Source organism: Zalophus californianus, chromosome 2 (genome assembly GCF_009762305.2).
Source record: "Zalophus californianus isolate mZalCal1 chromosome 2, mZalCal1.pri.v2, whole genome shotgun sequence".
Taxonomy (NCBI): Eukaryota; Metazoa; Chordata; class Mammalia; order Carnivora; family Otariidae; genus Zalophus; species Zalophus californianus.
The window spans coordinates 163,581,738-163,595,029 of NC_045596.1; the positions used below are offsets into that span (position 1 = coordinate 163,581,738).

Below are 13,292 nucleotides of genomic sequence, written 5' to 3' on the forward strand. Positions count from 1 at the left end.
CCTCCGGACAGAATTCTCACAGAAAATTCGTTAAGCATGATGATGCATCATATGAAAAGTGCTGTTTCTCTCTGCGTGGTCTCCTGTCTTCACTCCTGAGAAACTATTTCTTCAGTTTTGTGATGCCCACAGGAAAGTGCCTCCACCGTGCAGGGCCACTCTGAAAAGATTCACTCCAATGAGAGGTGGGGTTTTTTAACCTTTTCATTATCATTTATCTTGAAGAGTTTTCTGTAATAAAATTATTTTCCTAAGGATTTCAGAAAAGCTCTTGATGTATCCCACCTCAATGAGCTTAAGAGCTGGAAGGCACCAGAGAGACATCACTATCTCCCTCATTTCACAGATGAGGGAACAGAGGCCCAGCGAGGCCACGGGACTGGCAGACATCTCACACGGCAAGGATAGCAAAGCTGGCGCCACAAGAAAGACTGTGCTCTTCTCTGCCATACTATAGCCCCGGGTGCCAGCCACCATCTAGACACACAGTGAGAAAGACGAGTGGGGACACAGCCGAACAGGTACGTGAGTATTGTAACTATAAGCAAGAGTGGCTGGGAATAACACATCTATATTTTAACATCTTTTCCAAGTGGGGAAAAGGAGAGAATGCCTGCCAATAGAAAGGCATTTTTGGACCCACCAACGCTGTGCAGATCTGAAAAGGAAATTACTCTTTCTTGAAATATTATACTGCACTTAGCCACAAAAAATATTAGGCTGCATCGCTACACATCCCATTTGATCAGCCACAACAGAAATGATGGTCTTCTTGGTTGGCATGTGTGCACTTGGAAAGGCAGTCTACAGGAAAACAAGATCAATAAAAATTAGACTTTAGGTTGTTTTATCCGTCACACAAGGAAAATGCCCATGGCAGTTTCCTTTTGAAGAATTAAATGAGAAATCCTTAAAATGAAGTTCTAAATATATCCATTTACAGATGGAGAAAAAAGACAATTATATTCCAAACATCTAAGTCTCAAATACACAGAGTTCTGATGAACAGCCGCGTCATAGTACACCAGCCAGAGCGCATCAGCATGTTCCCCAATCATCAGGAAATACACATCCTACTGATTTTATAATTCACGGTTCCCTTTAATAAAGGCTGCTTCAACATTCCCCCCAGGCCCACTAGAGTCTGCCAGCAACACATTTCAGCTGGAGCTGTCAGATTTTCCAAAAAACCTTCTTTTTATAGAGAATGTAGGCAATGAGCACCCAAACAGCAGTGGCAACTATGTTCTGAGTTAGATGTTCTTTGTGTGACTGGTTGTCCTGCAGCTTCCACTGAAAGGGGAAGTAGTTCTCAAACACCTCGTGGCCAACGTACACCAGAATAGAGTTCATTCCTGGAGGAGAGATACAGAAAATAATATTTTCCTGAGTCACATCTGATCTATTTAATTCTTGAAATTTGACTTTAGTCCAATGAAAAATAACAAAAAGCACACACATTATTGGCTACTGCCCAAAATAAGTAATGCATATCTTAAATACTTAAGTATAAGCTAGATCAAAAATCAGAAAATAGGGCGCCTGGGTGGCTCAGTTGGTTAAGCGACTGCCTTCGGCTCAGGTCATGATCCTGGAGTCCCGGGATCGAGTCCCGCATCGGGCTCCCTGCTCGGCGGGGAGTCTGCTTCTCCCTCTGACCCTCTTCCCTCTCGTGCTCTCTATCTCTCATTCTCTCTCTCTCAAATAAAAAAAAAAAAAAAAAAAAAATCAGAAAATATTTATAATGATGTAATTCTTGATTAGTAAATCTACAAGGAGAGCCAAAATCATGAACTTATCTTTTCTAGACCAGAAATTTGAGGTCAGAAAAATGTAACTGTCACTAGAACTGGAGGGCTGAAGTGAGTCACTGAAATGACTGGGTCTAGGGCGCCTAAGTGGCTCAGTCGGTTAAGCATCCGACTCTTGGTTTTGGCTCAGGTCATGATCACAAGGTCCTGGGATCTGGCCCCGAGGTGGGATCTATGCTCAGTGTGGAGTCTGCTTGAGATTTCCTCTCTCAGTCTCTCTCTCTCTCCTTCTGCCCCTCCCCACCCTGCATGTACATGCTCTCTCTCTCTCTCTTAAATAAATAATCTTTCAAATCAACTCTGAGCTTAGAGGTTTGTTTACCTGGGTAGAAGAATGGGGTTCCCGTCCACAGTCCCTTCACATCTACGATGGGGTACAGGATAAGCAGGATGAAGAAGGCAAAGGAGCTCAGTGTGGTGACATACGAAATGGACCTACAAGGCGAATGAGGTGTTTCAGGGCTCCTGAGGAGTATATCCAGCATCAGCAACATCGACCCAACATTAAAATTACTCTGTTTTCTGTACCTACCACAGATTTTTGTTTATTGGAATAAAGCCTTCATTTTCGGAAATTTTCGTCAAAGCAACAGAAATAAGCCCCTACAAAAGGGGGAGAAGGATATTAGTTTTTTTTACATTATCTCAAAAAACAACTGTGTTTCAAAACTGGAAAATATGTTATTTAATTACTTAGGGAGGGCTGAAAATTGTGTCTTATATTTTATTCTTTTAACTGGAAAACTATTTTCAAGATGCATAACTAAAAATATTCTCCAAAATAAAACTCTCCAAAGCATTCTCTTGAGTCGAAGGTAAACTAGTAAATAAATTAGAGAGGAAACGTGAGGGATAAAATGAACAGCCCAACTTTCAACTCTCCGTCACCGGGAAATCTGGAAGCGGACTTCCGAAAGCTGTTACCCTGCTCTTCCTGGCCTGGCTCCCCACCGGGACCCACACTATTTCGTCACATTCCGGCTGGCCGTTAGGCGGCAAACACTCTTACTTATAAAGACATTTGCCTAAGAAAATAAACCTGAGAGTTCAGGTGTGAAGATGTGTTCCTCTCCTCCGCTGTTCTGGTGGAGAATGTAACTCCTGTGCTGTGGTCACAGCTGCTGTCCAGTGCTGCTGAGCGTTTTCTTTCTTTGAAACATGTATGGACGGGATTTTACCAGTTACTTACTAGAAAACAACACCAGGCAGTGAATCTGATCAGAATGTCTTTGGTCTGATCCTTGTAATACAAGAGTATTTTTCCTGCCTGGAGAAGAAAACACAGATTGACCAAGAGAACTGCTTAAAGTATATTCGTTTCGTGTTCATCCACTGTCCTAATCACTCAACAGACAGACTCATCTGCCAGGCAAGCTGCTAGATGCGGGGATTACCGAGAGGAATGGAACGTCACCCCTGCCCTTGACGGCTGGCCATCCTAGGGAGGATGGGAGGAGACGCCAGGGAGGAAGTGCCGTCCGGCTGAGGCTACGGGCAGGAAGGGCATCCTGGGCAGAATGGAACAGCATGCACAGAAACAGGTCAAATGGCTAAAAGACCATGCGTCCCTGAGCTGCAGGTCAGTGAGACAGGCTAAAGGGTTGGGAAGGGCAGGAAGGTGGGAGGCAGGTAGGTTTGTGGGTCTCACTGGTGAGGCATGGGCTTTCTCCCGTGCGTGAGAAGGAGCTGAGGAAAGTCACTTCTGCCCCACCCCAAAAAAACAGTAAGAAGGGACCAGCTCAGACTGGCCTGCTGGACGGCCCGGTCTGGCAGCAGTACAGAAGAGGGACCGGGACAGTACAGAAGAGGGACCGGGACAGAAACAGAAACAGTACAATCTGGACTTTGCCTAAAATCCCTTGAAATTAGGAATTAATTTCTGAAAAACATCAAAGAATAAGAAAATGTTCATAATAATTTCTAACTAAAGCTAAAATTTATGAATGTTTTCTATGTGCCAGTTCTTAGAATTTTACATGAATTAACTCATTCAATCCTCTCCACACCTTCCTGAAGTAGTTGCTATCAGAGCACAGAGGGATAAACATGCCCGAGGCTACCCAGCTGGAAAGTGGTAGAGCAGGGTTCAAGCCCATCCCGTGTGGCCTCAGGTCTGCACTCCTAACCCTACCCCAGGCTGCTCTTGTGGCGCAGATTCACCCCTGCAGATCTGCAGATGCAGGGATTAAATGAATATATGTGAAAGCACCCACTGTGAACTATAAAGTGCTACAGAGGTGAGTATAGAACAGTATTTCTAAATCTGAATCGCCAAAACTTACATGCCTTAGACCTGCACTACCCAATATGGCAGCCACTAGCCACCAGAGACTATTTGAAATTAAATTTAAAATTTCATTCCTTGGTCATACTAGCCACATTTCAGGTACTCAAAAGCCACATGGACATGAATATTTTCATCAGAGCCTTCCATCAGCTGCTTTACATGCTTTTCCCCCCCCCCAATTAGCTCTGCTCAAATAGTAGTTTCAAACACCAATAAGGAGAACTTTAGGGGGGAAAAAAATCTAGACTGCTCAGAATTTTAACAAATTTGCATGTGAGATAAACCAAGAACAACCTGTATTGACTTTGGCATACAATATGCATAACCTGAAACCATACAGAGTGTGCACAAAGAAATAAATGTGACAAGAGGGGACACAGGGACTTCCCAACACCACCAGTACGCAAACATTCTGCACACTCCAGCAGGGAGACCTTTTACCCAGAAACTACTCTGTCTCCATTGCTAAAATAAGCCATATAAACAAGGAGAATTGCGGGGGGCGGGGGGGAGATATAGGAATTATACCTAATTATTTCCATGTGCTGAATTTTAGCAATTTCTAGTTCTGACAATCTGTCACATGTAACAGAATTTATTAGACCATAGAAGGTATGTTTCCAATTACTTGTTTTAATGAAATAGTTTTTGAATTAGTGATGAATGAATAATCATGAACTGTCAGAAAAATGTACACCCTAATGAAATGAACAAATACCTGAATTCCTAAAAATGCCATCACAATGGAGTTGATGGTCCCTAAAATTCCCTCTGGATCATAGGCCACCTCAGTGTGATAAAGCACCTTAACAAAACAGAAAAAGAAGGCAGAACTCACCATGAAATGCATGCAAACAATTCGGAGATCAAATACAAACCTGAATACACTCCAGAATTCAATGTTTTTCATTTTTACTGCAGAAATTCATGGACAACTTGTGGGGATTATAGGCAGAATACTTCTAATCAACAAAGTGTGGGGTGTGTGATACCAGAAGGGAACACAGAGCCCAGGGATGAGCCATGACCCAGAGCAGTCACTTCAACTTCAGGGGCCAGTGACTTGAGGCATCCCTAACCGGTTCCAACACTGCGCATAATACCTTCCTAACTGTCAGGTTTATTCCCTTTGGTCAACCCTACTGTAACATCAAAAAGCTGTTCCTGGGATGCCTGGGTGGCTCAGTTGGTTAAGTGTCTGCTTTCAGCTCAGGTCATGATATCAGGGTCCTGGGATCGAGCCCTATGTTAGGCTCCCTGCTCAGCAGGAGCCTACTTCTCCCTCTCCCTCTGCCCCTCCTCCTGCTTGTGCTCTCTTGATTGCTCTCTCTCTCTTAAATAAATAAAATCTTAAAAACAAAAACAAGAAAAAAGCTGTTCCTTTCTAACTTTCTTTATGGCAAATAACATTTAAAAATATATCTGTATTATTTTGTTATAAAACAAACATTCATGTAGAAACTGCAGACATTTGGCAATGGACAGTGGTGGATCCCACAGTGCATTACTCAGATATCCCCCTGCCCACCCCTCTCAGGACAAAAGTATTCATTCCCTGAGCTGGTAGAAATATTAATGGCCAAAAGCTCTCAGCCAAGTCCCTTTTCTGGATCTGTCCTTGACTAAAGAGAGCTGCCTCTCCAGGAGTCACACTCCCCGGCTGAGGGCAGTCCGCATCCAATGGCCGGATGCCTCACTCCAATTCAGAACAACTCTAAAGCACCAGTCTACCCCCCAGGAGATGAGCTAAGGCCTTGTGTGACTACCAGCCAGTCCAGCTACCCTTTCTGCCCATTCCTGCTTCCTCTGATCCCCAGCAGGGGCTGATCCCAAAAGGACGGCCTGATAAGCTTCCTGCACACGAATCTCGGCCTCAGAGTCTGCGGCCAGGAAGTCTGACCTGAGCCACAGGGAAAAGCACGCCGCCACATGCTTGATCCACTGCATTTGCACTCTCAAATCCAAAGTAATGGATACACACGGCCCCATAATAAACATTACATTTCCTAACTCAGCGAACTTTTCAAATAGAAATTAGTTCCCATCATAGTTTGTTAAATGGACAAAGTCTCCAGTTGGCCAGCCCTTTCTGTTTTCCTTCACTTCAGAGGTCCCACGGGTCTAGCTCAAAGTGCAAGTGAGGCTCACTCACAGCCGAAGAAGGATGCTGGTAAATGTGGTCATCACCCAGAAGCAGGCGGTCAATGTAGCCAGCAGCTCCTCCGGTACAATTTGGATACTTCCCCAAATCTCCAATGCCACCAGGGCCGAGATAACCACTGGGAAAGTGAAAACACGTACTTAATTGACAAGACTTCAGCGGGAATAAGGCTTATCCTGGCAACTGTTGCAGCCCAACAAGGAGCCTCAAACACGGAGACCCCTCGGTGCCATGCACTCCTCACCGATGCTCTTCTGACTTGACTACTCCCCACAAGCTAAGGTGGGCAGCCCAACTTCCCTTCAAACAGACCCGGAAAAAGCCTCACAGAGACATTCCTCTGGACATACACCAAACTCCTCACCCATACACACAATGCCTCAAAGGAGAAGAAAGAGTGAAACCGAGTTCCTCTCCCTCGGGAAATCTGCAAGCTCTCACCCCAGAAGCTCTGACTTGACAGAAAAGGACATGCAAAAAGGGATTACCTCCGTGGGCTCACTTACGTAGGACATCCAGGAACAGGCAAGAAGAATGTCAAGCCCAGCCAAATGCTTTCCAGCATCAGAATGAAGAGCCACTGGGGCCAGCTGAAGATGATGTCTCGAAGGGAAAAGCAGCTTCTCTCCTGAGTGAGGGGTTATAAAAAAAAAAAACATAATATGAACTACATGTAAGTAGAAGAGGAAAAAATATGCAGTAAATGTATTCAGGAAATTCCTGGTGATTCTTCTGTTGGCCTTTATGGGAGTAATACAAAAATAGATGCATGTTTATTTCATATATATTATGTGGTCTACCTGCCCCTCTCCATGAAATATCATAGTAAAACATTAGTTAAAAATATATCACTGGATGGGATGCCTGGATGGCTCAGTCAGTTAAGTGTCCAACTCTTGATTTTGGCTCAGGCGAGATCAAGCCCTGCACCTGGCTCTGTGCTCAGCATGGAGTCTGCTTGGGATTCTCTCTCCCCCCTCCCTCTGCCCCTCCCTCCACTCATGCTCGCCCTCTAAATAAATAAAGAAATAAAATCTTAGGGGAAAAAAAAAAGAAAAAAGAAATCACTGGACAATTCTACTCCTATACCCAAGAGAACTGAAAACAGATGTTCACACAAAAACTTGTACACAAATATACATGGAATCTTTATTCATACTAGCCAAAGAATGGAAATAAGTCAAATGCTCATCAACTGATGAATATATCTAAAAAGTGGTACATTCATAAAATAGAGTATTATTCAGCAGTAAAAGGAATAAAGCACCAATACATGGCCCTTGAAAAATATGCTACGTGAAAGAAACCAAACAGAAAGGCACATATTGTATAATTCCATGTATATGAAACGTCAAAATAGGTAAATCTACAGAGACAGAAAGTAGATGAGGGGTTGCCTGGGGCTGGGGGGGTCGTGGAGAACAGTGAGTGACTGGCAGTGAGTACAGGGTTTCTTGTGGGGTAATGAAAATGTTCTAGAATTGGGTAGTGGTGATGACTGCACAACTCTGTGAATATACTAAATATCATTGAATTGCATGCTTCAAACTTGTGAGTTTTTTGGTATGTGCAATATATCTCAATACAGGTGTCATTAAAAAAGCTAAAATACATTTTAAAACATTGGGGAGGGTATGTACTATGGTGAGCGCTGTGAATTGTGTAAGACTGATGAATCACAGACCTGTACCCCTGAATCGAACAATACGTTATATGTTAATTAAAAAAATACATTTTAAGAAAGGAAAATGAAATTTAAACTTTTGGAGCTGTCGTGACTGAAGGAAGGAGGAGTACAGCCCACCTATTCTTGGTGGCCCACCCAAACCCTCACTCCATTGTGGGGGCGGCAGACGAATTCTCCACAGATCTTAGGTCCCATGTGACTAACCAAGCCTGCATTCATGTCTAGTCTCACTTCACCTCAAGAACACCCACAGCAGAGGGTACACATACAATGACACAGCGGACAGAGCAGGTAAATGAATAATCCAATGCACTCCAAGGACATATAACCAAGCCATCATTACAGGAAGAGCCAAGAAAATCTGGGGTTCAGTGATGAATCTGCTAGTTACATATACAGAAAGGAGCTAGAAAATAAATTCAGCAATATTAATTTATTAAGGACCCCAAGTGGAAGAATTTAAACATTTCTTCCTGAGTTTTTCTCTCTACTAGGGGGAAAAAGCTCCACCTGCGTTAATTCAACAGAGCAATTTATAGTAAGATAGAAAGCAATTGTGAAAGAAGTGAGGCTCTCACATACTTCCCACAAATAAGAAATATGAAATAGCCAAGGACAGCCACAGACGATACTGTCATTTTCCTCTACCCTACCTTGGCGTTTTTCCTCCAAGTTGAATCTTCACAGCATCTATACAGATACTGAAATGTTTTGTGAGTTTTCTATATATCTTGTACTATAATGCCCCCAAAGACTGAACTAGCAATCTAGATGATTCTGATATTATTTAATGCCATCAAAAAGCATTTGATTACTGGACATTTAAAAATTTATTAAGAGGGGAGATCTCATGTTATGTGTTTTTTTCCCCATAACAGAGAAAAGGATTGGTGTAAAGACTAAAGGAAAATAACTAACTGAAGGAAAAAAGAATGTACTTGACTAACAGAGTTAAGGAGTCTACTGAGATAAAGTACTGTGCTCAGAACTAAAGAGGGTTCTGAAAATCATACAGTGATTCCCACCCACCCTCAACCCTGTGTTTAAAAGCAGATTTCTCACCGAGGCACAACTTTCAGGGACAGGTTTAGCAAAGATGAGCTCTAACACAGCAACCACAAAATAGGTCACCCCCAGCCTCTGGAGCACGCCAGGAATTCGCACCTTATCCCAAGACACTGCAGAAGGCACAAATTAGGTGAAGTGTTAGCCAGCTTTCCTCCTCCTGCCCAAGACAACATTATTGTTTTCTAAGGGGGAAAACATACCTCCATTGCACTTAAGTTGCTTTCTAGGCTCTTGGAGATAGGCATAGGGGACTTGGCTCAAACTCCCAGCAGGAAGTGGCCAGCTGGGACACGGGGCTAAGAACACATGTGTTCCTTGGGTGTGAGGTAAAGCAAGGACTGCCTGGGCCCTGAAGTTCCTCTCCTGGCCCTTTGTCGTTCTGCGTACGGATTCAAGCAATTCTCACATCCACCCGCAACTTGCCTGGCCACCCAGCACAGGCCACCAACGGGACTCTCCCTATCTTACAGGCTACATGGCTACATCACCGGAAGAGTGTGACCATGTAATGAATCCTACAATGTATTCTCCTGGGAGCAGTGGCCCACTTTTTGGAGAGGCATCAAATCAACTATTATGTGACACCTTTCCTTCTGACCCCAACTGGAAGTGACCTCTACCTCCTCCCAATGCCTACTCTTAGTGCTTCTTGTCCAAGGGGACCATCTGGCTATTGTCCAGACAATTGTGTCCTGTTTTGCTAATGCCACTGGAAGCCCCTTGAGTACAGCCAACTACTGCCTTCCCTGACCCTGATGTGGGTTCCAAGCAAGGGGTGTGTGTCCTTCCCTCAGCCTTCCTAGCTCACTCACACTGCTAAAACAATAACAAAGATATTCCTTCCCAGCAACCCAGCAGCATACAGGCGATGACAAAGGTGGATTCTTGAACTACCACACAATCGCCTGATTATGAAAGTCGATGAATCCAAAGTGGCAGGAGGGCAGGGTCTAGAACCAGGTGACCTGATCTGGCTCTACTACTCTGTTGCTGCACTTAGAAGAACCACAGAAAACACTTCAATCTCTCCGGGACTCAGAGTCTTCCTTTGTACAGCAGAAGGGTCTGAATGGTCTTAGACGCTCTTCCCAGGTCTGAAGTCCCAAGACAGTAACAATAATGCCCGAAGTTATACAAGCAGGTATACATTTTTCTAATAACTGTTCTTTTTTGCAGGTACCTGAGATGGAGGAATTATATTTCTTTTAAATTACGACATGTAGCTTCCATATTTCAACCGGAATGTATACTAATAGTGGGGGGAAAAATACTTACATGGACCAAGGCAATAATTGGGGTTCACAATGACCACTCCTATACAGATTAACAGGAAACTCCTCCATGCAATTTTCCTCAGCAATCTGAATTTTGAACATCCTCGCTGCAGTATGGAAGTCATTGATAGAAAAATTGAAGACCCCATAATAAAGACAAACCTAGAAAAAAAGACAGCTATTAAGAGGTGGTCATTTCTAGGGTGGGTTTTTTGGTCTATATATCATTAATATTTTATAATCTACTACATAAAAGAAGCAATACATGATTTTTCTAAAGTAGCCAATTATTGAAATAACACTGAAGGAAGAATCAGAACATAACCCTGTTGGACTATAAGGTTTGTGCACCTTCAAGTCATATCCTAGAAGGAAAATTCTTCAGGGCTGACTGCAATTTCCAAGGACAAGTCTCTCATTTATTATTAAAGAGAAACAATGATAAAGATGCTAGAATCGAAACAACTGGACATTCCGAAGCATGCCCTCAAAGTCCCCGAGAAACAAACAACACATGTCAATCATTTCTAAATTCACTCTTTCTCCTGAAAGAAAAACGAAAGCTAGATTACTTTTTCTAATTTTGTCTGAGCCGCATACCTTTCTTCCCTTTTACTATACTAAATTAACTCTTTTTTAAAAAAAGACAGAATAGCAATCTTTCTGATGATTAAGCGTGGGGTTAATAGAGGTGAGAGTTTGCTCTTGCTACATTCCTTGATGTCCTCTGGCTTCCTTTCTTGGGGTCACCTAATTGGATAAAAGTGTCTAGTAACAGGAACGGGAACACATTTCCCATAGGGAACCTCGTAAAGAATATACATAAATGGGGAGCCTGGGTGGCTCAATCGGTTAAGCGTCTGCCTTCGGCTCAGGTCATGATCCCAGAGTCCTGGGATCAAGCCCCGCGTCGGGCTCCCTGCTCAGCAGGGATTCTGCTTCTCCCTCTGCCTTTGCCCCTTGTTCATGCACGCTCTCACTTCCTAATAAATAAAATCTTTTTAAAAAAAGAATGTACATAATTACCAGGTCTTCAGGCATGTAAAACTTCCTCCTACCCAAAAACCATCTCAAACTAGAACCCCAGCTCCCCGACAAGAAACCCTGAGTTCCTATTAGTGATGAAACACAAGGAACTAAAGACATTAACCAATAGCTAGTACTACCTCCTAAAGATGGACAAAGTCACTCAAAGCATCACAGGCAAAGACACAAATCCCACATTGTACAGGAATCAGGGTCCCTTAACAAGGTGAACAAGCCACAGATGATCAGAGACAGAGTGCATCGCTCCTGTATTACTTTAAATTTTAATTTAATACTATCATTGCCCTGTTACATACTTATCAGAATCTCCTGATGCCAATATACTACACTTCTTTTAGGAAATATGATTTTTATACTTATTTTCAGGATTAGTGGGATTTAACTACATATTCAGAATTTATGGTTTCCTACAAGATCCAGGATCTTGTATAGCATATCTACAATAACAAAATGTTCCCTGTGAAATCACTCATCTTTTATATGCAGGTTTTAGAAAAGCCCTATACCAAGTATAAGAACTATCCAGTAACACAACTTTTGGAAGGACCTGTGAGCAACATAGGCCGCACATAGTTCTGCGGCCCAGAACTCAAGGATGGTTTCAGAGAAAGGCTCCAGCATCAGCTGGACACTTGGATGACCTATGGAAGAGCTGGTGGTAGACTGCAACTCACCATGGGAATACGAGGTCAGCCACTGTCAGTCCTGGAGAATAACACAAGCACAAGAATAAGGAAAACGACTCTAGAATGTAAATACTTCCTAAATCTAGAATGGCTCCATTATATACTAATATATATGGAAAGTAAACTCACATAGAGAGTTCACAGGAAAACACTGTGAAAACACACAGACGCTCCCTGGGGACTCTGGAACCAGTCACCAGGCCTGAGGTATTTCCTAAGAACATGACTGGGCATGGGAGAGCCAGAGTAGAAGTCTGGACAAGTCTCTTATCTTCAAGCTGTGGTATTCAAAATCCATTCTTAAACCAACTACTGAGTCAGATTCACAGCCGTTACTCAGCACCACTCAGACCAACCTGAGTTCAATGGCACCCTGAGGAGGACCATGAGTCTTAGAAGGCAGAACTCCCATGTGGCTGTAATAAAAGGCATATCTAGAATATGACAAGAATCATTTACAACTAAATTCTTAACGGCTCTGCAGAGTCCCACAGCCCTGCAACAGAGACTTGGGCAACCATGTGTTATCACAGTGAAGCATTACAAGGCTACAGCACACGAAAGCAAGAACTAAACAAAAGGGTGAACAGTATCATCTAAAGGTCAGTCTGTGGGGGCAGGAGATCAGCACTCAAAGGACGCTGGTGGGGCCTCGTCTCTGAGCTCCTGAGGGGATGCTGAGAGATGCTCTTGTCCACACTTCTCTGAGGGGTCCTACGTAAGCAATACTACTTTTAGGAAATATCTTACCATTCCAACTTGAGTGTTTGAAGTACCAATATTTTCCTCCTCCATAATTAACGAAGACCATGAGGATGAGAGCTATCCTGTAAAGCAGCAAAAAAGCACACTTTCAGGGCTTGCCCATGTGACAGGGAATGGCCCAACGATAAGAGACACACATACTGACAGGGCAGTCACAACACAGATACACTTAAAGAGCAGGAAACTATTATGTCTAATCACTACAATTAGGGCCCTACACAAAGACCTTCTGTTGCCAACATTTCCAACATGATTTCTTTTTTTTTTTTTTTTAACTAGGCTCCACATGGGGCTCGAACTCACCACCATGAGATCAAGACCTGAGCTGAGATCAAGAGTCAGACGTTCAACCGACTGAGCCACCCAGGTGCCCTCCAACATGATTTCTTAAGAGAAATTTACTGACACTGAACTGTGTAACTTGAAAACAAAGCAAAACATTTCCAATCACTCAATTCTGTGCTAATTACTTAGATATTGCAAGTTAAAGAACCGCAGTAGAAGGC

The 13,292-nt window shown here is 43.1% G+C and overlaps 1 protein-coding gene across 3 annotated transcripts in view; it reads right to left on the reverse strand.

The window, feature by feature from the left end:
* Nucleotides 1-1,080: 1,080 nt before the first annotated feature.
* The window catches only part of HGSNAT (heparan-alpha-glucosaminide N-acetyltransferase), a 42,462-nt gene continuing 30,250 nt past the window's right edge, over nucleotides 1,081-13,292 (reverse strand). For all 3 annotated transcript variants that reach the window (XM_027599036.1, XM_027599035.1, XM_027599037.2), the window contains 11 exons: nucleotides 12,772-12,848; nucleotides 12,010-12,040; nucleotides 10,290-10,450; nucleotides 9,009-9,124; nucleotides 6,766-6,887; nucleotides 6,251-6,377; nucleotides 4,817-4,903; nucleotides 3,001-3,078; nucleotides 2,344-2,414; nucleotides 2,134-2,246; nucleotides 1,081-1,355 (listed from right to left, as the gene is read on the reverse strand). In XM_027599036.1, coding sequence (XP_027454837.1) covers nucleotides 1,174-1,355; nucleotides 2,134-2,246; nucleotides 2,344-2,414; nucleotides 3,001-3,078; nucleotides 4,817-4,903; nucleotides 6,251-6,377; nucleotides 6,766-6,887; nucleotides 9,009-9,124; nucleotides 10,290-10,450; nucleotides 12,010-12,040; nucleotides 12,772-12,848 — 1,165 coding nt within the window. In that variant the 3' untranslated portion in view covers nucleotides 1,081-1,173. The remainder of the gene's footprint in view (nucleotides 1,356-2,133; nucleotides 2,247-2,343; nucleotides 2,415-3,000; nucleotides 3,079-4,816; nucleotides 4,904-6,250; nucleotides 6,378-6,765; nucleotides 6,888-9,008; nucleotides 9,125-10,289; nucleotides 10,451-12,009; nucleotides 12,041-12,771; nucleotides 12,849-13,292) is intronic.